Source organism: Scyliorhinus canicula, chromosome 21 (assembly GCF_902713615.1).
Source record: "Scyliorhinus canicula chromosome 21, sScyCan1.1, whole genome shotgun sequence".
NCBI classification, from domain to species: domain Eukaryota; kingdom Metazoa; phylum Chordata; class Chondrichthyes; order Carcharhiniformes; family Scyliorhinidae; genus Scyliorhinus; species Scyliorhinus canicula.
The window spans coordinates 58,933,968-58,958,664 of NC_052166.1; the positions used below are offsets into that span (position 1 = coordinate 58,933,968).

A 24,697-nucleotide genomic window follows, 5' to 3' on the forward strand; every position below is an offset into this window, starting at 1 on the left:
CCAAGCCGGGAATCGAACCTGGGACCCTGGAGCTGTGAAGCAACAATGCTAACCACTGTGCTACCGTGCACCCCTGGGGTGGTGGAGGGGGGATCATCTCAACTGAATCTAGTTTTAAAAATGCTGTTGTAATCCTCACCATTGTGTCGAGGTTTGAATATTCAGTGAGGAGGGATCGTGTGGTTTGGGAGGGGGGGTGCGGTACAGGAGGCTGGGTAATCATATTAAAATATATTTGAATCTATAAACATGAGGTTCTCGCCCTTTTGTTGGCATGAATCTTGTGACGCCACCGACGGGGAGTGTGAAAAATCGTGAAACGCGACCTCTCCGGAGAGAATCAGGAAATGGGATTCTTTCCCGATTTTCCACACTTGTCGCCATTCTCTCTAACGGCGAACGTGGGGCTGAGAATCGCCCCCACTGTTGTAATTCTGAAGCGCAGCAGCCAGTTTGTGTACAGCAAGCTCCCACTAACAGCAATGCGATCGTTGCCAGCTAACCCGTTTCAGTGAAGAACATAGAACATAGAACAGTACAGCACAGAACAGGCCCTTCGGCCCTCAATGTTGTGCCAAGCCATGATCACCCTACTCAAACCCACGTATCCACCCCATACCCGCAACCCAACAACCCCCCCTTAACCTTACTTTTATTAGGACACTACGGGCAATTTAGCATGGCCAATCCACCTAACCCGCACATCTTTGGACTGTGGGAGGAAACCGGAGCACCCGGAGGAAACCCACGCACACAGGGGAAGGACGTGCAGACTCCACACAGACAGTGACCCAGCCGGGAATCGAACCTGGGACCCTGGAGCTGTGAAGCATTTATGCTAACCACCGTGCTACCCTGCTGCCCTAAAGTTGGTTAAGGGATAAATATCGGACGGGAGCATTGCCCTTTTCTCAAAATGGCGCTGTGGGATCTCCGCCTGAGAGGGTCGGCAGGAGCTCAACTGAAACAGGTGCCTCCGACAATGCAGCACTCCCTCAGTCGGGGTCGGCAAGGATTTGGTGCTCAAGTCTCGAGTGAGACTCGAACCCACAACCTTCTGACTTAAGAGGCCAGAGAGCTATACTGCTGAGCCGCTGCTGACATAAGGGGCGCGATTCTCCGAAACGGAGAGAAACAGCCGAGGCCAGAGTGAAACCCGGAGTGTTTCACTCCGGCGTCGGAGGCCGCTCCTCGCCCCCATTTCTCCCCCCCCCCCACCGGGGGGCTAGGAGCGGCGTTGCACGAATCTCGGGCGCCGGGCCTTGACGCTTGCGTCAAAGAGGCACGCCGAGAATGACGCGACGGCGGTGCCGAAGTGACGTCAGCCGCGCATGCGCAGGTTGGCCGGCTCCAACCCGCGCATGCGCGGTTGCCGTCTTCCCCTCTGCTGCCCCACAAGACATGACGGCTTGATTTTGCGGGGCGGCGGAGGGAAAAGAGTACGTCATTTACAGACATCTGATTAGCACGCCCGTGGTGCTCGATCCTCCCTCCGCCCCCCCACAGGCCCCACACTCACCTGTCGCGCGATGTTCATGCCGGCAGCGACCAGGTGTGGTTGGCGCCGGCGTGAACCGGTCGGGTTCGTTAGGCTGCTCGGCCCATCCGGGCCGGAGAATCGCCGGTCGGCGTGAGAGACGGCGAGCGCCGATTCTCCGAGCGGCGTGTCGCGATTAGCGACACGCCATTTTGGGGGGAGAGGTGGGAGAATCGCGGGGGGTGCCAGGGCGGCGTGTCGCGATTCGCCCGGGCCCCCCCGCGATTCTCCCACCCGGCGTGGGGAGCGGAGAATCGTGCCCAAGGTGCTGGGTAACCTCGTTTAAAAGCTTCAGCAGGCACTGAGCATTCAATCTCCGATTGCAGATATCAACGAATGCAGCATGAACGTGTGCCGGCCGGACCAGCAGTGCGAGAACACCGAGGGAGGCTACCTGTGTACCGGGAACTGCCCTCATGGCACTGTGCGGCTACCCACTGGGATCTGTGGTGGTAAGTACCTCATGCATGTACCTCAGCCCGTTGGGTATCGGAGGAAAGCCGGGTCCCCATTAACTCCAGCGACAACCTTTCCTGAAATGTTTTTTTAAGGCAGACTCTGTCACAATGTGATTGGTCCAATGAGAGGGCAGAGGGAGGATTGGGCAGGATGATGTCCAGACGGGAGAACCTTCGCGATCCGGCTAGGCCGGGGTTGTTTCCTTTGGAATAGAAGAGGCTGGTGGTAGGCCTAACTGAAGGGTATAAAATTCTGAGGGAGTCTGGATGGAGTGAATGGGAAAGCCCTGTCGGGGGTGGGGGGAGGGGGGGGGTCCCTTTCACCCGGAGATTGGTGGGGGATCTGGGTCTCACTGCCTGGAAACGTGGTGGAGTCAGAAACTCTCATCATATTCAAAAAAAACACTTGAATATTTCCTTGAAGTGCCGTAACCGACAAAGTTACAGACCAGGAGTTGGAAATGGGCTGAGGTTGGATTTGTGGGCCAGCATGGACACAACGGGCAGAGTGGCCTTGTTTCGGGCTGTAAATTTCTGTGATGAGCTCAGATTAATTTTGATGTTTGGGAACTGAATACTTCCAATCACAGTTTGCTGATTTTGAGAGAATGGTCACTTCACGTGTCGCTCCCTGACCTTCACAGCCCGTCTGGTACATCCATCACCGCTCTCTGCCTGTCTAGGCATTTATTACCTCACGCTCCACCCACGCTTCGATTTGAAAACTTTAATTCTCAAAGTCAGAGCCTCGCCCCTCCCCATCTCTGAAATCTCCTCCAGTCCCCCCCCCCCCCCCCCCCCCCCCCCCCCCAGGAAATCTGTGCTCCTCTCGTTCTGGTTTCCTGACCATCCCCCTGTGATGTCCCTCGCCCCCCACCCCTGGTGGCCGTGCCTCCAGCCGCCTACGCTCTGAACTCTAGAATTCCCTCAACAACTTCTCCACTTCTTTCCCCTCCTTTAAGGCCTCTTTGGCCGGGCGTTTGGTTCGCTGTCTCTCTGTGTGAATTATTTGCGGGTCTGCGTGTGACCTTGGGTCTCAGACATTGCCGGAAGAGCCCTGGCCTTGACCCTTGACCTCTGGGGCTTGGTGACGGTTGGCTTCTCTCCCTTGTCGGTTCGGAGAGGGTGGAATGTTCTAGTTCTTCCCCGTCGCTCAGTGTGTTTCTTTCCGCAGATGTTGACGAGTGTAAAACGGGAGACCACCTGTGCCGCTACAACCAGATGTGTGAGAACACAGCGGGAAGTTACTACTGCAGCTGTCGCCGGGGTTATCGGTCACAGGGGATGGGAAGACCATGTTTGGGTAAGTGACTGGGGTTGGGGCGGGAGTGGGGGGGGGGGAGGTGCCGAGGGGCGAAGCTCCAAAAAGCTCCCATCTCCACTGATTGTCAAAGTTTGCACCGCAATCTAAGGGACAGGTCTCACCCGCATTCGTTCTTGGTTGAGGGCTGCCCGGCATTGGGGAACGTACTGTACGGGGAGCAATGAGGCCGCGCACAGGCAGTGGTCCTTTAAGATGATGCTCCTGTGCAGCTTTGTGGCAACCTTAAAGGGGCCACGCCGTGCAAAAACCAGGTCGTGCAATGGAGGGAAATCAAAGATACTACTGGATTTTAATGGTAATAATAATAATCTTTATTGTCGCGAGTAGGCTGACATTAACACCGCGATGAAGTTACTGTGAAAAGCCCCTAGTCACCACATTCCGGCGCCTGTTCGGGTACACAGAGGGAGAATTCAGAATGTCCAAATTACCTACCAGCTCGTCTTTCAGGACTTGTGGGAGGAAACCGGAGCACCCGGAGGAAACCCACGCAGACACGGGAAGGATGTGCAGACTCCGCACAGTGACCCAAGCCGGGAATCAAACCTGGGACCCTGGCGCTGTGAAGCCACAGTGCTACCCACTGTGCTACCGTGCTGCCCTGGAATTTACCAAGGACTCCTCTCATTCCGTTAGTAGTTTGGGCGTAAAGCGGTACCAGTTTTCTCTGGGGTTGATAGGATCAGTGATTCATTTTCCATTTGTAAAGAGTACAGGGCAGAGTTGGCATCTCTGGACTTTCAGTGATGGGATGTCCAACTGGAAAGGAGGAAATAGATGAATAAATCTTCCTGGTATCAAATAAAAGTCATGTTAACAGTGAGGCCTCCATTCTGGGGAGGATCGCTGGTAAATGCACCTTACACCTCTCCCCATTGCCTCTCACTTCCCCTGGGGACACCTCAGGCCACCACCTGCCAATCACAGGGTCTTACCCTCACTGGGCCAGATTTGCTGGCCTTCCCATGGTGTGTTTCTCGGCGGTGGGAGATAGCCTGACGTTGGTTAATGCCGGGAACTTCTGATTCCGGCGCTGTCAATGGGATTTCCCACTGAATCCCTCCCCCACCGCGCCTCCCGCTGTTGTGAAGCTCGTGGCGTGGGGTGTGTCATTATATACACCAGCATATCATGGTGCAGATACACACTGATGGACACACACAGGGACCAATCAACATGTACAAACACCGCAGCCAATCACCAGTTAGAATACACACACTATAAAGGCAGAGGGCACCACGGTTCCCGCTCATTCTGGGTGCTGCCTCTCAGTGTAACAAGAACTCATCCAGCCCAGCACAGACTCACACCACGTGCTGAGAGAATCAACTGGTTTGGACAAGGCTTAGGTCTCTAGTTTAAGTTAGCATCATTTAGACCCACACTCATCGTGTGTTAGTTAGTTAGAAGTAGTTAATAAAATTGAGTTGAACCTTCAACCGTGTTGGAAGTGTCTGTTCATCTCTCAAGTCTACACTAGCCAACACTTCAGGGGGCACTTGCAACTCCCTAGATTCAGAGTTCAGACACAGCAGGGAAGCCTCTCGAGTCCCAACGGACCTGCTGGACATGTGAGGGCGGTGCACTGTCTTGTCTCCCTGTTGTTTCTGATGAATGTTTTATTTCATTCCCAACTCCGCACTCTGCATCTCTCCCTCTCTCTGCCTCTCTCCCTCTCTCTGCCTCTCTCCCCTCTCTCTGCCTCGCTCCCTCTCTCTGCCTCTCTCCCTCTCCCTGCCTCTCTCCCTCTCTCTGCCTCTCTCCCTCTCTCTGCCTCTCTCCCTCTCTCTGCCTCTCTCCCTCTCTCTGCCTCCCTCTCTCTGCCTCTCTCCCTCTTCCTGCCTCTCTCCCTCTTCCTGCCTCTCTCCCTCTCCCTGCCTCTCTCCCTCTCCCTGCCTCTCTCCCTCTCTCTGACTGCCTCTCTCCCTCTCTCTCTGCCCCTCTCTCTGCCTCTCTCTCCCTCTCCCTGCCTCTCTCCCTCTCCCTGCCTCTCTCCCTCTCTCTGACTGCCTCTCTCCCTCTCTCTGCCCCTCTCTCTGCCTCTCTCCCTCTCCCTGCCTCTCTCCCTCTCTCTGCCTCGCTCCCTCTCTCTCTGCCTCTCTCCCTCTCTCTGCCTCCCTCTCTCTGCCTCCCTCTCTCTGCCTCTCTCCCTCTCTCTGCCTCTCTCCCTCTTCCTGCCTCTCTCCCTCTCCCTGCCTCTCTCCCTCTCTCTGACTCCCTCTCTCTGCCTCTCTCCCTCTCCCTGCCTCTCTCCCTCTCTCTGCCTCGCTCCCTCTCTCTGCCTCTCTCCCTCTCTCTGCCTCCCTCTCTCTGCCTCTGTCTCCCTCTCTCTGCCTCTGTCTCCCTCTCTCTGCCTCTGTCTCCCTCTCTCTGCCTCTCTCTCCCTCTCTCTGCCTCTCTCCCTCTTCCTGCCTCTCTCTCCCTCTCCCTGCCTCTCTCCCTCTCTCTGACTGCCTCTCTCCCCCCCTCTCTGCCCCTCTCTCTGCCTCTCTCCCTCTCCCTGCCTCTCTCCCCTCTCTCTGCCTCGCTCCCTCTCTCTGCCTCTCTCCCTCTCTCTGCCTCCCTCTCTCTGCCTCTCTCCGTCTCTCTGCCTCTCTCCCTCTTCCTGCCTCTCTCCCTCTCCCTGCCTCTCTCCCTCTCTCTGACTCCCTCTCCCTCTCTCTGCCTCTCTCCCTCTCTCTGCCCCTCTCTCTGCCTCTCTCCCCTCTCCCTGCCTCTCTCCCTCTCTCTGCCTCTCTCCCTCTCTCTGCCTCTCTCCCTCTCTCTGCCTCTCTCTCCCTCTCTCTGCCCCTCTCTCTGCCTCTCTCCCTCTCCCTGCCTCTCTCCCTCTCCCTGCCTCTCTCCCTCTCTCTGCCTCTCTCCCTCTCCCTGCCTCTCTCCCTCTCTCTGACTCCCTCTCCCTCTCTCTGCCTCTCTCCCTCTCTCTGCCCCTCTCTCTGCCTCTCTCCCTCTCCCTGCCTCTCTCCCTCTCCCTGCCTCTCTCCCTCTCCCTGCCTCTCTCCCTCTCCCTGCCTCTCTCCCTCTCTCTGACTGCCTCTCTCCCTCTCTCTGCCCCTCTCTCTGCCTCTCTCCCTCTCCCTGCCTCTCTCCCTCTCTCTGCCTCGCTCCCTCTCTCTGCCTCTCTCCCTCTCTCTGCCTCCCTCTCTCTGCCTCTCTCCCTCTCTCTGCCTCTCTCCCTCTTCCTGCCTCTCTCCCTCTCCCTGCCTCTCTCCCTCTCTCTGACTCCCTCTCCCTCTCTCTGCCTCTCTCCCTCTCTCTGCCCCTCTCTCTGCCTCTCTCCCTCTCCCTGCCTCTCTCCCTCTCTCTGCCTCTCTCCCTCTCTCTGCCTCTCTCCCTCTCTCTGCCCCTCTCTCTGCCTCTCTCCCTCTCCCTGCCTCTCTCCCTCTCCCTGCCTCTCTCCCTCTCTCTGCCTCTCTCCCTCTCCCTGCCTCTCTCCCTCTCTCTGACTCCCTCTCCCTCTCCCTAGATGTTGACGAATGCCAGCAGGTGCCCAAACCCTGTGTCTACCAGTGCCGGAATCTGCCTGGCAGCTACAAGTGCCTGTGTCCCCCTGGGAAGCAGCTCCTGGCCGATGCCAAGTCCTGCGCCGGATTGGAAAAGCCTAAACTCAGCAACGGCACCATCGCAAGTTTCAGGCCCCAACTCGTGTCCATTGGCCAATTCAGCCACAGTCAGCAGACTGGCCAGAACCACATTAACCCCTTCTACACTTGGCTGGGGTGGCAGATGAACAGGGAATTCGAGACACAAGACAGCAGGAAGCCCTGTCCCACTGGGTACAGAAGGAGGAATGGGGTCTGTACAGGTGAGTGCAAGAGGAAATTCTGACTTAATCATTTGTTGTTGCCGATGGACATGCCCACGGTTCGAAACCTGAGCGCCAACAACATCCTTTGACCAGAAACTGAGCTGGACCAGCCATATAAATGCTGTGGCTACAAGAGCAGGTCAGAGTTCAGGGGGAAGTAACTCACCTCCTGATGCCACACGGTGGCAGCAGTACGCCTGCCATCTACTAGGTGCACGGCAGCAACTCAGCAAGGTTGCTTCGGTGCCACCTTCCAAACCCACGCCTGCTACAATCTCGAAGGACAAGGGCAGCAGACGCGTGGGGCACCACCACTTGGGAGTTCCCCCTCCGAGCCCCAAACCATCCAGACTGAGATATCGCCGTCCCTTCACTGTCACTGGGTCAAAATTCTGGAACTCCTTCCCTAACAGCACTGTGGGTGTACCTACACCTCGGGGACTGCAGCGGTTGAAGGAGGCAGCTCGCCACCACCTTCTCAAGGGGCAATTAGGGATGGGCAACAAAAGCTGGCCAGAAATGTTTTTTCCAAACCCCTCGGGGATTGCCGAAGTTCCTGTGTTGCTGCGTGTGTTTGATGTGGGTTCAGCTTTGAGGGTAAGAGAAATGAAAGTACAACAGGATGGTCGGGAAAAGGGAGGGAGTTAAAGAGAGAGAACAAGAGTGATAAAAATGAGAAGATAAAAATTACGAGAAGCAAACTTGCAAACGAAATTTAAAAAATTAAAATGAACAAGCGACATACAAGAAGCACATTTGAGGGTGGCGTGGTGGTAATGTCACTGGGCTGGAAATCCAGAGGCACAGGGCTAAATCGCTGGCTTTGAAAGCAGACCAAGCAGGCCAGCAGCACGGTTCGATTCCCGTAACAGCCTCCCCGAACAGGCGCCGGAATGTGGCGCCTAGGGGCTTTTCATTTGAAGCCTACTCGTGACAATAAGCGATTTTCATTTCATTTCATTTCATCCTCTGGAAGGGAATGGGTTCAAATCCCACCCCAGCGACTGGCGGAGTTAAAATTCAATCGATAAATCTGGAATTGAAAGCTGCTCTCGGTAATGGTGACCAGAAACCTATCATCGGGTTCACGCCACTTAGGGAAGGAAATCTGCCGTTCTTACCGGGTCTGGCCTACGTGTGACCCCAGAGGCACAGCAATGTGGGCGACTCTTAACTGCCCCCCCCCCCCCCCCACTCCCCGAAATGCCTCACAAACCACTCCGTTCAAGGGGCAATTCAGGTTGAGCAACAAGTGCGCCTACATCCATGCATGGAAAAGTTAATTAAATCTATCTTCAGCAGGAGGAGCAGGAGGTGTTTCAGGGGCATCAGAACCCAGTCAGATATAAAAGAACAGCGGGAGAATGTGATGCAGGGAGAGAGGGACGACAGGAGGAGGATTAGTCAGTCCGGATCATGATGGGCTGAATGGTCTGGTCCTGATTCTGTGATTCTCTGAATTTCTCTGCCGCCAGCATTGTCAGTGCCCAGTAGATGGCGACATTGCTCAGCAGAATCCATCCATCCTAGATCCAAGCTGCATGTGCCAAATTCCAGTACGCAGCACAATATGTTGAATGTTGCAATTATAACTCCTATATTGCTGTCGTACGTCACCGAATACATGTGACGGAGTCGCACTGGAAGTGGTACAGCCCAGTCTCGCTGGTCTATCCCAGACAGGTAACCAGCCTTGGGGAGATGGCAGTGGTAATATTACTGGACTATTGTTCTGGGGACATGGGCTTAAATCTATTGAATCCCTACAGTACATAAAGAGACCATTCAGCCCATCTAGTCAACACCAAGCCCCTGAAAGAGCACCCTACCAACCTTGGGGGGGGGGGGGGGGGTGCTGCGGTCCTGGGCTTGATTTGGGGTAATGAAGCTGGGCAAGTGGTTGAAGTATCAGTGGGGGAGCATTTTGCAGACAAAGATAATGGGCGCGATTCTCCGCAAATGCGGAGAGTCGTAAAGGCTGCCGTGAAACCGGCCGTGTTTCACGGCAGCCTCCGCGCCCCCTCCCGGGACCCGATTCACCCCCCCCCCCGGTCGGGGCTAGCATCGCGGCCCCGGGAAGAATGGCAGCGCGGGCTTAGCGAACGTTCGCTAAACCCGGCCACCAAGACTCACGGCGGCTGACGCACACGATGACGTCATCGCGCATATGCGTCAAACCCGCGCATGCGCGGTCCGTCATGCCCCTCGGCCGCCCCGCGGACTGATCCTGTGGGGCGGCGGAGGGACAAAGAGTGCGCGGGGTTCGGACCCGCTACCCGCGATCGGTGCCCACCGATCGCAGGCCCATGCCACCCTTGGCACGGCCGTGGTGCGGCCGTGCCAATCGGTGGCATGGTTGTGCAGAATGGCACTTTGCGCCCGTTTTCACGAACAGTGAGAGCAGGTGTGTTTAAATTCGTGAAAACGGCCGTAAAGGCCTGGGAAATCGGCCCATCGGATAGGGAAGAATTGCTGCTGGCCGTAAAAAAACAGCGAGCAGCGGTTCGTGTCGTGGGGCGGCCGTGGGGGGGGGGGGGGGAGAGAATAGCGGGAGGTCGGGAAAAATGTCGGGAAGGCCCTCCCGCTATTCTCCGACCCGTCGTGGGGGGCGGAGAATCACGCCCAATAAATCCATTAGACTGAAGATTGTTATGGAAAAGGACATGTGTGAGCCCGAAATCAAAGTTCTAAACTGGTGGAAGGCTGATTTTTAAAAAAATATCAATTTAGAGTACCCAATTCTTTTTGTCCAATTAAGGGGGGATTCAGCGTGGCCAATTCACCTACCCTGCACATCTCTGGGTTGTGGGGCTGGGACCCACGCAGACACGGGGAGAATGTGCAAACTCCACACAGACAGTGACCCAGAGCCAGGATCAAACCCGGGTTCAATTCCTGTACCAGCCTCCCCAAACAGGCGCCGGAATGTGGCGACTAGGGGCTTTTCACAGTAACTTCATTGACGCCTACTGTGACAATAAGCGATTTTCATTTCACTCCATTTTCATTTCATTTCATCATATAAATAATTTTGACTTGAATGTGGAAGAGGAGATTAGTAAGTTGTCAGATGGTCCGATAATTGGCGTGGTAAATAGTGAGGATAGACTTCGATTACAGGAGCATATAGACAGGCTGGTCAGATAGGCTGGTCAGTGGCAAATGGAATTGGATCTGGTTAAGTGTGAGGTGATCCACTTGGACAGGTCAACAAGGCAAGGGAGTACATAATGAATAGTAGGACCCTGGGAAGTACCGAGGATCAGAAGTGTGCTTGTTCACAGGTCCCTTAAATTAACAGGGCAGGTGGATAAAGTGGGTCAGAAGACATATGGCATACTTGCCTTTATTAATCGAGGCACAGAGTTTAAAAGCAGGAGGTTATTCTGGAACTGTACAAAAGATTGATTAGGCCACCACTCGAATAATGTGTAGTTCTGGAATCCACATTAAAAATCGCCATTGTCCCAGATGGCCATAGGCTGCTTTTCCCTTTAGAACGTTAGAACATACAATGCAGAAGGAGGCCATTCGGCCCATCGAGTCTGCACCGACCCACTTAAATCCTCACTTCCACCACATCCCCGTAACCCAATAACCCCTCCTAACCTTTTTGGACACTAAGGGCAATTAGCATGGCCAATCCACCTAACCTGTACATCTTTGGACTGTGGGAGGAAACCGGAACACCCGGAGGAAACCCACGCAGACACGGGGAGAACGTGCAGACGCCGCACAGACAGTGACCCAGCGGGGAATCGAACCTGGGACCCTGGCGCTGTGAAGCCACAGTGCTAGCCACTTGTGCTGCCCAAGAAGCCCATTACATGGCATTTGATTAAATGCCTTTTTGAGAGTCTACATGCACCGCATTACCCTCATCAACCCTCTGTCATCTTATCAAATTTGACTCCAACAAACCTGTGCTGACTTTCCTGAGCCCCAAGCAGGGAATTGAACCTGGGTCGCTGGCGCTGTGAAGCAGCAGTGCTAACCACTGTGCTACCGTGCCGCACCAGCGGGAAGGGGGAGAACTGACTGGTGGTGATTTAACCTGAGGATAACCGCAGCTCAGGCGAGGGGCAAGGTTGAGAAGGTGGGGCCTACATGAATAACCTCAGTCGGAGCAGAAATTGAGCTTGTGCCGCTGGCTTTGCATCATGAACAAGCTGCCCAGCCAAGTGAGCTAAAACCAGCCTCTGTCCACATTGTCCACATTACAGGAGGGATGTGGAGGCACTGGAAAGGGTGCAGAGGAGATCTGTCCGGATGTTGTCTGGCTGCCCAGTTTTGGTTATGAAGAGAGATTGGACACACTGGGGTTATTTCCTTGGAGCAGAGGAGATTTGGGGGGGTCATGGTTGATATGGAGAAAATTATGAGGGTAGATAGACAGGAAGAAACTCTTCCCCTTGGTGGAGAGATCAATGACCGGGGGGGGGGGGGGGGCATAGATTTAAGGTAAGGGGCAGGAGGTTTAAGCGGGGCTGTGAGGTAAAACCTTATTACCCAGAGAGTGGTAGAAGTGTGGAACTCACTCCCTGAACGGGTGGTAGAGGCAGAAAGCCTCATAACATTGAAGAAGTATTTTCATAGAATTTACAGTGCAGAAGGAGGCCATTCAGCCCATCGAGTCTGCACCGGCTCTTGGAAAGAGCACCCTACCCAAGGTCAACACCTCCACCCTATCCTCATAACCCAGTAACCCCACCCAACACTAAGGGCAATTTTGGACACTAAGGGCAATTTATCATGGCCAATCCACCTAACCTGCACATCTTTGGACTGTGGGAGGAAACCGGAGCACCCGGAGGAAACCCACGCACACACAGGGAGGACGTGCAGACTCCGCACAGAAAGTGACCCAAGCCGGAATTGAACCTGGGACCCTGGAGCTGTGAAGCGATTGTGCTATCCACAATGCTACCGTGCTGCCCTTAATGGAATGATCCCTGGAATGAAGAACTTGTTGTATGAGGAACGGTTGAGGACTCTGGGTCTGTACCCTTGCGATGCGAGGGCAGATGAGGCTCTGGGTCAAGAACTGGAAAATGGGATCAGAATACTTTGGTGACCGGCGCAGACTCGATGGGCCGAAGGGCCTTTTCTTTGCCGTTGACCTCGATGACTCCTGGCACAATGTGGTTATTGATTTTGTTTTACACCAGTTTACGAGGTGGGCAGAACATGACGACAATTATTACTTTATGGCCACCTCTCCTCTCCGCACAATAAAACTCAGTTAAGGAAGAAATAACTTCCATTTCTTTGGCGACATTCTGGAGCTCAGTATTTTGGGAATGCCCCCAGATGAGACAATGTGGGCAGGTGAGGGCGGGCAGATGAAATGCCGCAGGTTTGTTCTGAACCAGAATTGAGATGAATCGGCCAAGCTTTGCTCCTGATTAGTCTGTGCCGTTCCTTTCATTCCAGATATCAATGAATGCCAGACTTGGAATTTATGCCAACATGACTGCAGGAATACGCAGGGCAGCTACCTCTGTGTATGCCCACCCGGATATCGGCTGCTTCCCAATGGCCGAGGCTGCGAGGGTAAGTGATACCACAACAAGGAGGATGGTGTGCACACCACGGCAGCAGCTGGTTACCCGTGGGTTTAGCCCATTGGTGAAATACCCATCCCTTTTCCCCATTTTCCAATTTCCACCAGAAGCTGCAGGTACTTCACTGCTTCCCAACTGGCCAGTCAACAGCCTGGGTCTGTCAGCGTCTGGCTGTCAGCGTCTGTCTGTCAGCGTCTGTCTGTTAGCGTCTGTCTGTCAGCGTCTGTCTGTCAGCGTCTGTGTCAGCGTCTGTGTCAGCGTTTGTTTGTCAGCGTCTGTCAGCGTCTGTCTGTCAGCGTCGGTCTGTCAGTGTCTGTCTGTCATCGTCTGTCTGTCAGCGTCTGTCAGCGTCTGTCTGTCAGCGTCTGTCTGTCAGCGTCGGTCTGTCAGTGTCTGTCTGTCATCGTCTGTCTGTCAGCGTCTGTCAGCGTCTGTCTGTCAGCGTCTGTCTGTCAGCGTCTGTCTGTCAGCGTCTCTGTCAGCGTCTGTCTGTCAGCGTCTGTCTGTCAGCGTCTGTCTGTCAGCGTGTGTCTGTCAGCGTGTGTCTGTCAGCGTGTGTCTGTCAGCGTCTGTCTGTCAGCGTCTGTCTGTCAGCGTGTGTCTGTCAGCGTGTGTCTGTCAGCGTCTGTCTGTCTGTCAGCGTCTGTCTGTCAGCGTGTGTCTGTCAGCGTCTGTCTGTCAGCGTCTGTCAGCGTCTGTCTGTCAGCGTCTGTCTGTCAGCGTCTGTCTGTCAGCGTCTGTCTGTCAGTGTCTGTCAGTGTCTGTCTGTCAGCGTCTGTCTGTCAGCGTCTGCCTGTCAGCGTCTGTCTGTCAGCGTCTGTCTGTCAGCGTCTGTCTGTCAGCGTCTGTCAGCGTCTGTCTGTCAGCGTCTGTCTGTCAGCGTCTGTCTGTCAGCGTCTGTCTGTCAGTGTCTGTCAGTGTCTGTCTGTCAGCGTCTGTCTGTCAGCGTCTGTCTGTCAGCGTCTGTCTGTCAGTGTCTGTCTGTCAGTGTCTGTCTGTCAGCATCTGCCTGTCAGCGTCTGTCTGTCAGTGTCTGTCAGTGTCTGTCTGTCAGTGTCTGTCTGTCAGCGTCTGCCTGTCAGCGTCTGCCTGTCAGCGTCTGCCTGTCAGCGTCTGCCTGTCAGTGTCTGTCTGTCAGTGTCTGCCTGTCAGCGTCTGCCTGTCAGCGTCTGCCTGTCAGCGTCTGCCTGTCAGTGTCTGTCTGTCAGTGTCCGTCTGTCAGCGTGTGACTGTCAGCGTGTGTCTGTCAGCGTCTGTCTGTCAGCGTCTGTCTGTCAGCGTGTGTCTGTCAGCGTCTGTCAGAGTCTGTCTGTCAGTGTCTGTCTGTCAGCGTCTGCCTGTCAGCATCTGCCTGTCAGCGTCTGCCTGTCAGCGTCCGTCTGTCAGTGTCTGTCTGTCTGTCAGCGTCTGTCTGTCAGTGTCTGCCTGTCAGTGTCTGTCTGTCAGCGTCTGCCTGTCAGCGTCCGCCTGTCAGTGTCTGTATGTCAGCGTCTGTCTGTCAGCGTCTGCCTGTCAGTGTCTGCCTGTCAGCGTCTGCCTGTCAGCGTCTGCCTGTCAGCGTCCGCCTGTCAGCGTCTGCCTGTCAGCGTCCGCCTGTCAGTGTCTGTCTGTCAGCGTCTATCTGTCAGCGTCTGCCTGTCAGCGTCTGCCTGTCAGCATCCGCCTGTCAGTGTCTGTCTGTCAGCGTCTGTCTGTCAGTGTCTGTCTGTCAGCGTCCGTCTGTCAGCATCCGTCTGTCAGCGTCCGTCTGTCAGCGTCCGTCTGTCAGCGTCTGCCTGTCTGCATCTGCCTGTCAGCGTCTGCCTGTCAGCGTCTCTCAGCGTCTGCCTGTCAGCATCTGTCTGTCAGCGTCCGCCTGTCAGTGTCCGTCTGTCAGTGTCCATCTGTCAGCGTCCGTCTGTCAGTGTCTGTCTGTCAGTGTCTGTCTGTCAGTGTCTGTCTGTCAGTGTCTGTCTGTCAGTGTCTGTCTGTCAGTGTCTGTTTGTCAGTGTCTGCCTGTCAGCGTCTGCCTATCAGCGTCTGCCTGTCAGCGTCTGTCTGTCAGCATCTGTCTGTCAGCGTCTGTCTGTCAGCGTCCGCCTGTCAGCGTCTGTCTGTCAGCGTCTGTCTGTCAGCGTCTGCCTGTCAGCGTCTGTCTGTCAGCGTCTGTCTGTCAGCGTCTGTCTGTCAGCGTCTGCCTGTCAGCGTCTGCCTGTCAGCGTCTGTCTATCTGTCAGCGTCTGTCTGTCTGTCAGCATCTGTCAGTCAGCGTCTGCCTGTCAGCATCTGCCTGTCAGCATCTGCCTATCAGCGTCCACCTGTCAGTGTCTGTCAGCGTCTGTCTGTCAGCGTCTGTCTGTCAGCGTCTGTCTGTCAGCGTCTGTTTGACAGCGTCTGTCTGTCAGCGTCTGCCTGTCAGTGTCTGTCTGTCAGCGTCCATCTGTCAGCGTCTGTCTATCTGTCAGCGTCTGTCTGTCTGGCAGCGTCTGTCTGTCAGCGTCTGTCTGTCAGCATCTGTCTGTCTGTCAGCGTCTGTCTATTAGCGCCTGACAGCGTCTGTCTGCCAGCGCCTGTCTGTCAGAATCTGTCTGTCAGAATCTGTCTGTCAGAATCTGTCTGTCAGAATCTGTCAGAATCTGTCTGTCAGCGTCTGTCTGTCAGCGTCTGTCTGCCAGCGTGTGTCTGTCAGCGTCTGTCTGTCAGAGTCTGTCTGTCAGCGTCTGTCTGTCAGCGTCGGTCTGTCAGCGTCTGTCTGTCAGAATCTGTCTGTCAGAATCTGTCTGTCAGAATCTGTCTGTCAGAATCTGTCTGTCAGCGTCTGTCTGTCAGCGTCTGTCTGTCAGAGTCTGTCTGTCAGAATCTGTCTGTCAGCGTCTGTCAGTCAGAATCTGTCTGTCTATCAGCGTCTGTCAGCGTCTGTCTGCCAGCATCTGTCTGTCAGCATCTGTCTGCCTGTCAGCGTTTGTCAGTGTCTGCCTGTCAGTGTCTGCCTGTCAGTGTCTGCCTGTCAGCGTCTGCCTGTCAGCGTCTGCCTGTCAGCGTCTGTCTGTCAGCGTCTGTCTGCCAGCATCTGTCTGTCAGCATCTGTCTGCCTGTCAGCGTTTGTCAGTGTCTGCCTGTCAGTGTCTGCCTGTCAGTGTCTGCCTGTCAGCGTCTGCCTGTCAGCGTCTGCCTGTCAGCGTCTGTCTGTCAGCGTCTGCCTGTCAGCGTCTGTCTGTCAGCGTCTGCCTGTCAGTGTCTGCCTGTCAGCGTCTGTCTGTCAGCGTCTGCCTGTCAGCGTCTGTCTGTCAGCGTCTGCCTGTCAGCGTCTGTCTGTCAGCGTCTGTCTGTCAGCGTCTGCCTGTCAGCGTCTGTCTGTCAGCGTCTGCCTGTCAGCGTCTGTCTGTCAGCGTCTGCCTGTCAGCGTCTGCCTGTCAGCGTCTGCCTGTCAGCGTCTGTCTGTCAGCGTCTGTCAGCGTCTGTCTGTCAGCGTCTGTCTGTCAGCGTCTGTCTGTCAGCGTCTGTCTGTCAGCGTCTGTCTGTCAGCGTCTGTCTGTCAGCGTCTGTCTGTCAGCGTCTGTCTGTCAGCGTCTGTCTGTCAGCGTCTGCCTGTCAGCGTCTGCCTGTCAGCGTCTGCCTGTCAGCGTCCGCCTGTCACCGTCTGTCTGTCTGTCAGCGTCTGTCTGTCAGCGTCTGTCTATTAGCGCCTGTCTGCCAGCGCCCGCCTGTCAGCGTCTGCCTGTCAGCGTCTGCCTGTCAGGGTCTTTCTGTCAGCGTCCATCTGTCAGAATCTGTCTGTCAGCATCTGTCTGTCAGCGTCTGTCTGTCAGCGTCTGTCTGTCAGCGTCTGTCTGTCAGCGTCTGTCTGTCAGCGTCTGTCTGTCAGCGTCTGTCTGTCAGTGTCTGTCTGTCAGCGTCTGTCTGTCAGCGTCGGTCTGTCAGCGTCGGTCTGTCAGCGTCTGCCTGTCAGCGTCTATCTGTCAGCGTCTGTCAGCGTGTGTCTGTCAGCGTGTGTCTGTCAGCGTCTGTCTGTCAGCGTCGGTCTGTCAGCGTCGTTATGTCAGCGTCTGTCTGTCAGCGTCTGTCAGCGTGTGTCTGTCAGCGTCTGTCAGCGTCTGTCTGTCAGCGTCTGTCTGTCAGCGTCTGTCAGCGTGTGTCTGTCAGCGTGTGTCTGTCAGCGTCTGTCTGTCTGTCAGCGTCTGTTTGTCAGCATCTGCTTGTCAGCGTCTGTCTGTCTGTCAGCGTCTGCTTGTCAGCGTCCGTCTGTCAGTGTCTGTCTGCCTGTCAGTGTCTGTCTGTCAGCGTCCATCTGTCAGCGTCCATCTGTCAGCGTCCGTCTGTCAGTGTCTGTCTGCCTGTCAGCGTCTGCCTGTCAGCGTCTGCCTGTCAGCGTCTGTCAGCATCTGCCTGTTAGCATCTGTCTGTCAGCGTCTGCCTGTCAGCGTCTGTCAGCATCTGCCTGTTAGCATCTGTCTGTCAGCGTCTGTCCTGTCAGTGTCTGTCTGTCAGCGTCCATCTGACAGCGCCTGCCTGTCAGCGTCTGCCTGTCAGCGTCTGCCTGTCTGTCTGTCAGCGTCCATCTATCAGCGCCTGCCTCTCAGCGTCTGTCTGTCTGTCAGCTTCTGTCTGTCAGCGTCTGCCTGTCAGCGTCCGCCTGTGAGTGTCTGTCTGTCAGCTTCTGTCTGTCTGTCAGCGTCTGTCTATTAGCGCCTGTCAGCGTCTGTCTGCCAGCGCCCGTCTGTCAGCATCTGTCTGTCAGCATCTGTCTGTCAGTGTCTGTCTGTCAGCGTCTGTCTGTCAGCGTCTGTGTCAGCGTCTGTCTGTCAGCGTCTGTCTGTCAGCGTCTGTCTGTCAACGTCTGTCTGTCAGCGTCTGCCTGTCAGCGTCGGTCTGTCAGCGTCTGTCTGTCAGCGTCTGTCTATTAGCGCCTGACAGCGTCTGTCTGCCAGCGCCTGTCTGTCAGAATCTGTCTGTCAGAATCTGTCTGTCAGAATCTGTCTGTCAGAATCTGTCAGAATCTGTCTGTCAGCGTCTGTCTGTCAGCGTCTGTCTGCCAGCGTCTGTCTGTCAGCGTCTGTCTGTCAGCGTCTGTCTGTCAGCGTGTGTCTGTCAGAATCTGTCTGTCAGCGTCTGTCTGTCAGCGTCTGTCTGCCAGCGTGTGTCTGTCAGCGTCTGTCTGTCAGAGTCTGTCTGTCAGCGTCTGTCTGTCAGCGTCTGCCTGTCAGCGTCTGCCTGTCAGTGTCTGTCTGTCAGTGTCCGTCTGTCAGCGTGTGACTGTCAGCGTGTGTCTGTCAGCGTCTGTCTGTCAGCGTCTGTCTGTCAGCGTGTGTCTGTCAGCGTCTGTCAGAGTCTGTCTGTCAGTGTCTGTCTGTCAGCGTCTGCCTGTCAGCATCTGCCTGTCAGCGTCTGCCTGTCAGCGTCCGTCTGTCAGTGTCTGTCTGTCTGTCAGCGTCTGTCTGTCAGTGTCTGCCTGTCAGTGTCTGTCTGTCAGCGTCTGCCTGTCAGCGTCCGCCTGTCAGTGTCTGTATGTCAGCGTCTGTCTGTCAGCGTCTGCCTGTCAGTGTCTGCCTGTCAGCGTCTGCCTGTCAGCGTCTGCCTGTCAGCGTCCGCCTGTCAGCGTCTGCCTGTCAGCGTCCGCCTGTCAGTGTCTGTCTGTCAGCGTCTATCTGTCAGCGTCTGCCTGTCAGCGTCTGCCTGTCAGCATCCGCCTGTCAGTGTCTGTCTGTCAGCGTCTGTCTGTCAGTGTCTGTCTGTCAGCGTCCGTCTGTCAGCATCCGTCTGTCAGCGTCCGTCTGTCAGCGTCCGTCTGTCAGCGTCTGCCTGTCTGCATCTGCCTGTCAGCGTCTGCCTGTCAGCGTCTCTCAGCGTCTGCCTGTCAGCATCTGTCTGTCAGCGTCCGCCTGTCAGTGTCCGTCTGTCAGTGTCCATCTGTCAGCGTCCGTCTGTCAGTGTCTGTCTGTCAGTGTCTGTCTGTCAGTGTCTGTCTGTCAGTGTCTGTCTGTCAGTGTCTGTCTGTCAGTGTCTGTTTGTCAGTGTCTGCCTGTCAGCGTCTGCCTATCAGCGTCTGCCTGTCAGCGTCTGTCTGTCAGCATCTGTCTGTCAGCGTCTGTCTGTCAGCGTCCGCCTGTCAGCGTCTGTCTGTCAGCGTCTGTCTGTCAGCGTCTGCCTGTCAGCGTCTGTCTGTCAGCGTCTGTCTGTCAGCGTCTGTCTGTCAGCGTCTGCCTGTCAGCGTCTGCCTGTCAGCGTCTGTCTATCTGTCAGCGTCTGTCTGTCTGTCAGCATCTGTCAGTCAGCGTCTGCCTGTCAGCATCTGCCTGTCAGCATCTGCCTATCAGCGTCCACCTGTCAGTGTCTGTCAGCGTCTGTCTGTCAGCGTCTGTCTGTCAGCGTCTGTCTGTCAGCGTCTGTTTGACAGCGTCTGTCTGTCAGCGTCTGCCTGTCAGTGTCTGTCTGTCAGCGTCCATCTGTCAGCGTCTGTCTATCTGTCAGCGTCTGTCTGTCTGGCAGCGTCTGTCTGTCAGCGTCTGTCTGTCAGCATCTGTCTGTCTGTCAGCGTCTGTCTATTAGCGCCTGACAGCGTCTGTCTGCCAGCGCCTGTCTGTCAGAATCTGTCTGTCAGAATCTGTCTGTCAGAATCTGTCTGTCAGAATCTGTCAGAATCTGTCTGTCAGCGTCTGTCTGTCAGCGTCTGTCTGCCAGCGTGTGTCTGTCAGCGTCTGTCTGTCAGAGTCTGTCTGTCAGCGTCTGTCTGTCAGCGTCGGTCTGTCAGCGTCTGTCTGTCAGAATCTGTCTGTCAGAATCTGTCTGTCAGAATCTGTCTGTCAGAATCTGTCTGTCAGCGTCTGTCTGTCAGCGTCTGTCTGTCAGAGTCTGTCTGTCAGAATCTGTCTGTCAGCGTCTGTCAGTCAGAATCTGTCTGTCTATCAGCGTCTGTCAGCGTCTGTCTGCCAGCATCTGTCTGTCAGCATCTGTCTGCCTGTCAGCGTTTGTCAGTGTCTGCCTGTCAGTGTCTGCCTGTCAGTGTCTGCCTGTCAGCGTCTGCCTGTCAGCGTCTGCCTGTCAGCGTCTGTCTGTCAGCGTCTGTCTGCCAGCATCTGTCTGTCAGCATCTGTCTGCCTGTCAGCGTTTGTCAGTGTCTGCCTGTCAGTGTCTGCCTGTCAGTGTCTGCCTGTCAGCGTCTGCCTGTCAGCGTCTGCCTGTCAGCGTCTGTCTGTCAGCGTCTGCCTGTCAGCGTCTGTCTGTCAGCGTCTGCCTGTCAGTGTCTGCCTGTCAGCGTCTGTCTGTCAGCGTCTGCCTGTCAGCGTCTGTCTGTCAGCGTCTGCCTGTCAGCGTCTGTCTGTCAGCGTCTGTCTGTCAGCGTCTGCCTGTCAGCGTCTGTCTGTCAGCGTCTGCCTGTCAGCGTCTGTCTGTCAGCGTCTGCCTGTCAGCGTCTGCCTGTCAGCATCTGCCTGTCAGCGTCTGTCTGTCAGCGTCTGTCAGCGTCTGTCTGTCAGCGTCTGTCTGTCAGCGTCTGTCTGTCAGCGTCTGTCTGTCAGCGTCTGTCTGTCAGCGTCTGTCTGTCAGCGTCTGTCTGTCAGCGTCTGTCTGTCAGCGTCTGTCTGTCAGCGTCTGCCTGTCAGCGTCTGCCTGTCAGCGTCTGCCTGTCAGCGTCCGCCTGTCACCGTCTGTCTGTCTGTCAGCGTCTGTCTGTCAGCGTCTGTCTATTAGCGCCTGTCTGCCAGCGCCCGCCTGTCAGCGTCTGCCTGTCAGCGTCTGCCTGTCAGGGTCTTTCTGTCAGCGTCCATCTGTCAGAATCTGTCTGTCAGCATCTGTCTGTCAGCGTCTGTCTGTCAGCGTCTGTCTGTCAGCGTCTGTCTGTCAGCGTCTGTCTGTCAGCGTCTGTCTGTCAGTGTCTGTCTGTCAGCGTCTGTCTGTCAGCGTCGGTCTGTCAGCGTCGGTCTGTCAGCGTCTATCTGTCAGCGTCTGTCAGCGTCTGTCTGTCAGCGTCTGTCTGTCAGCATCTGTCTGTCAGCGTGTGTCTGTCAGCGTCTGTCTGTCAGCGTCGGTCTGTCAGCGTCGTTATGTCAGCGTCTGTCTGTCAGCGTCTGTCAGCGTGTGTCTGTCAGCGTCTGTCAGCGTCTGTCTGTCAGCGTCTGTCTGTCAGCGTCTGTCAGCGTGTGTCTGTCAGCGTGTGTCTGTCAGCGTCTGTCTGTCTGTCAGCGTCTGTTTGTCAGCATCTGCTTGTCAGCGTCTGTCTGTCTGTCAGCGTCTGCTTGTCAGCGTCCGTCTGTCAGTGTCTGTCTGCCTGTCAGTGTCTGTCTGTCAGCGTCCATCTGTCAGCGTCCATCTGTCAGCGTCCGTCTGTCAGTGTCTGTCTGCCTGTCAGCGTCTGCCTGTCAGCGTCTGCCTGTCAGCGTCTGTCAGCATCTGCCTGTTAGCATCTGTCTGTCAGCGTCTGTCCTGTCAGTGTCTGCCTGTCTGTCTGTCAGCGTCCATCTGACAGCGCCTGCCTGTCAGCGTCTGCCTGTCAGCGTCTGCCTGTCTGTCTGTCAGCGTCCATCTATCAGCGCCTGCCTCTCAGCGTCTGTCTGTCTGTCAGCTTCTGTCTGTCAGCGTCTGCCTGTCAGCGTCCGCCTGTGAGTGTCTGTCTGTCAGCTTCTGTCTGTCTGTCAGCGTCTGTCTATTAGCGCCTGTCAGCGTCTGTCTGCCAGCGCCCGTCTGTCAGCATCTGTCTGTCAGCATCTGTCTGTCAGCGTCTGCCTGTCAGCGTCTGTCTGTCAGCGTCTGTCTGTCAGCGTCTGTCTGTCAGCGTCTGTGTCAGCGTCTGTCTGTCAGCGTCTGTCTGTCAGCGTCTGTCTGTCAACGTCTGTCTGTCAGCGTCTGCCTGTCAGCGTCGGTCTGTCAGCGTCTGTCTGTCAGCGTCTGTCTATTAGCGCCTGACAGCGTCTGTCTGCCAGCGCCTGTCTGTCAGAATCTGTCTGTCAGAATCTGTCTGTCAGAATCTGTCTGTCAGAATCTGTCAGAATCTGTCTGTCAGCGTCTGTCTGTCAGCGTCTGTCTGCCAGCGTGTGTCTGTCAGCGTCTGTCTGTCAGAGTCTGTCTGTCAGCGTCTGTCTGTCAGCGTCGGTCTGTCAGCGTCTGTCTGTCAGAATCTGTCTGTCAGAATCTGTCTGTCAGAATCTGTCTGTCAGCGTCTGTCTGTCAGCGTCTGTCTGTCAGAGTCTGTCTGTCAGAATCTGTCTGTCAGCGTCTGTCAGTCAGAATCTGTCTGTCTATCAGCGTCTGTCAGCGTCTGTCTGCCAGCATCTGTCTGTCAGCATCTGTCTGCCTGTCAGCGTTTGTCAGTGTCTGCCTGTCAGCGTCTGTCTGTCAGCGTCTGTCTGTCAGCGTCTGCCTGTCAGCGTCTGTCTGTCAGCGTCTGTCTGTCAGCGTCTGTCTGTCAGCGTCTGTCTGTCAGCGTCTGTCTGTCAGCGTCTGTCTGTCAGCGTCTGCCTGTCAGCGTCTGTCTGTCAGCGTCTGCCTGTCAGCGTCTGTCTGTCAGAATCTGTCTGTCAGCGTCTGTCTGTCAGCGTCTGTCTGTCAGCGTCTGTCTGTCAGCGTCTGTCTGTCAGCGCGTCTCTGTCAGCGTCTGTCTGTCAGCGTCTGTCTGTCAGCGTCTGTCTGTCAGCGTCTGCCTGTCAGCGTCTGCCTGTCAGCGTCTGCCTGTCTGTCTGTCAGCGTCCATCTATCAGCGCCTGCCTCTCAGCGTCTGTCTGTCTGTCAGCATCTGTCTGTCAGCGTCTGCCTGTCAGCGTCTGTCTGTCAGCGTCTGTCTGTCAGCGTCTGTCTGTCAGCGTCTGTGTCAGCGTCTGTCTGTCAGTGTCTGCCTGTCTGTGTCTGCCTGTCAGCGTCCGCCTGTCAGTGTCTGCCTGTCAGCGTCCGCCTGTCTGTCTGCGTCTGCCTGTCAGCGTCTGCCTGTCAGCGTCTGTCTGTCAGCGTCTGCCTGTCAGTGTCTGCCTGTCAGTGTCTGCCTGTCAGCGTCCGCCTGTCTGTCTGCGTCTGCCTGTCAGCGTCTGCCTGTCAGTGTCTGCCTGTCAGCGTCTGTCTGTCATCGTCTGTCTGTCAGCATCTGCCTGTCAGTGTCTGCCTGTCAGTGTCTGCCTGTCAGCGTCCACCTGTCTGTCTGCGTCTGCCTGTCAGCGTCTGCCTGTCAGCGTCTGTCTGTCTGTCATCGTCTGTCTGTCAGCGTCTGCCTGTCAGTGCCTGCCTGTCCGCGTCTGCCTGTCAGCGTCTGTCTGTCAGCGTCTGTCTGTCAGCGTCTGTCTGTCAGCGTCTGTCTGTCAGCGTCCATCTTTCAGCGTCTGTCTATCTGTCAGCGTCTGTCTGTCAGCGTCTGCCTGTCAGCGTCTGTCTGTCAGCGTCTGCCTGTCAGCGTCTGCCTGTCAGCGTCTGCCTGTCAGCGTCTGTCTGTCAGCGTCTGCCTGTCAGCGTCTGTCTGTCAGCGTCTGTCTGTCAGCGTCTGTCTGTCAGCGTCTGTCTGTCAGCGTCTGTCTGTCAGCGTCTGCCTGTCAGCGTCTGCCTGTCAGCGTCTGCCTGTCAGCGTCCGCCTGTCACCGTCTGTCTGTCAGCGTCTGTCTGTCAGCGTCTGTCTGTCAGCGTCTGTCTGTCAGCGTCTGTCTGTCAGCGTCTGCCTGTCAGCGTCTGCCTGTCAGCGTCTGCCTGTCAGCGTCTGTCTGTCAGCGTCTGTCTGTCAGCGTCTGTCTGTCAGCGTCTGTCTGTCAGCGTCTGTCTGTCAGCGTCTGTCTGTCAGCGTCTGCCTGTCAGCGTCTGTCTGTCAGCGTCTGTCTGTCAGCGTCTGTCTGTCAGCGTCTGTCTGTCAGCGTCTGTCTGTCAGCGTCTGTCTGTCAGCGTCTGTCTGTCAGCGTCCATCTTTCAGCGTCTGTCTATCTGTCAGCGTCTGTCTGTCAGCGTCTGTCTATTAGCGCCTGTCTGCCAGCGCCCGCCTGTCAGCGTCTGCCTGTCAGCGTCTGCCTGTCAGGGTCTTTCTGTCAGCGTCCATCTGTCAGAATCTGTCTGTCAGCATCTGTCTGTCAGCGTCTGTCTGTCAGCGTCTGTCTGTCAGCGTCTGTCTGTCAGCGTCTGTCTGTCAGCGTCTGTCTGTCAGCGTCGGTCTGTCAGCGTCGGTCTGTCAGCGTCTATCTGTCAGCGTCTGTCAGCGTCTGTCTGTCAGCGTCTGTCTGTCAGCGTCTGTCTGTCAGTGTCTGTCTGTCAGCGTCTGTCTGTCAGCATCTGTCTGTCAGCGTCTGTCTGTCAGCGTCTGTCTGTCAGCGTCGGTCTGTCAGCGTCGTTATGTCAGCGTCTGTCTGTCAGCGTCTGTCAGCGTGTGTCTGTCAGCGTCTGTCAGCGTCTGTCTGTCAGCGTCTGTCTGTCAGCGTCTGTCAGCGTGTGTCTGTCAGCGTGTGTCTGTCAGCGTCTGTCTGTCTGTCAGCGTCTGTTTGTCAGCATCTGCTTGTCAGCGTCTGTCTGTCTGTCAGCGTCTGCTTGTCAGCGTCCGTCTGTCAGTGTCTGTCTGCCTGTCAGTGTCTGTCTGTCAGCGTCCATCTGTCAGCGTCCATCTGTCAGCGTCCGTCTGTCAGTGTCTGTCTGCCTGTCAGCGTCTGCCTGTCAGCGTCTGCCTGTCAGCGTCTGTCAGCATCTGCCTGTTAGCATCTGTCTGTCAGCGTCTGTCCTGTCAGCGTCTGCCTGTCTGTCTGTCAGCGTCCATCTGACAGCGCCTGCCTGTCAGCGTCTGCCTGTCAGCGTCTGCCTGTCTGTCTGTCAGCGTCCATCTATCAGCGCCTGCCTCTCAGCGTCTGTCTGTCTGTCAGCTTCTGTCTGTCAGCGTCTGCCTGTCAGCGTCCGCCTGTCAGTGTCTGTCTGTCAGCTTCTGTCTGTCTGTCAGCGTCTGTCTATTAGCGCCTGTCAGCGTCTGTCTGCCAGCGCCCGTCTGTCAGCATCTGTCTGTCAGCATCTGTCTGTCAGCGTCTGCCTGTCAGCGTCTGTCTGTCAGCGTCTGTCTGTCAGCGTCTGTCTGTCAGCGTCTGTCTGTCA

General features: G+C 55.9%; 1 protein-coding gene across 1 annotated transcript in view; it reads left to right on the top strand.

The window, feature by feature from the left end:
* Nucleotides 1-24,697, top strand: part of LOC119955579 (hemicentin-1-like) — a 291,695-nt gene that overhangs the window by 260,397 nt on the left and 6,601 nt on the right. Inside the window, 4 exon segments of the mRNA XM_038781912.1 lie at nt 1,864-1,989; nt 3,170-3,298; nt 6,786-7,124; nt 12,561-12,680. Of these exon segments, the coding sequence (XP_038637840.1) occupies nt 1,864-1,989; nt 3,170-3,298; nt 6,786-7,124; nt 12,561-12,680 (714 nt within the window).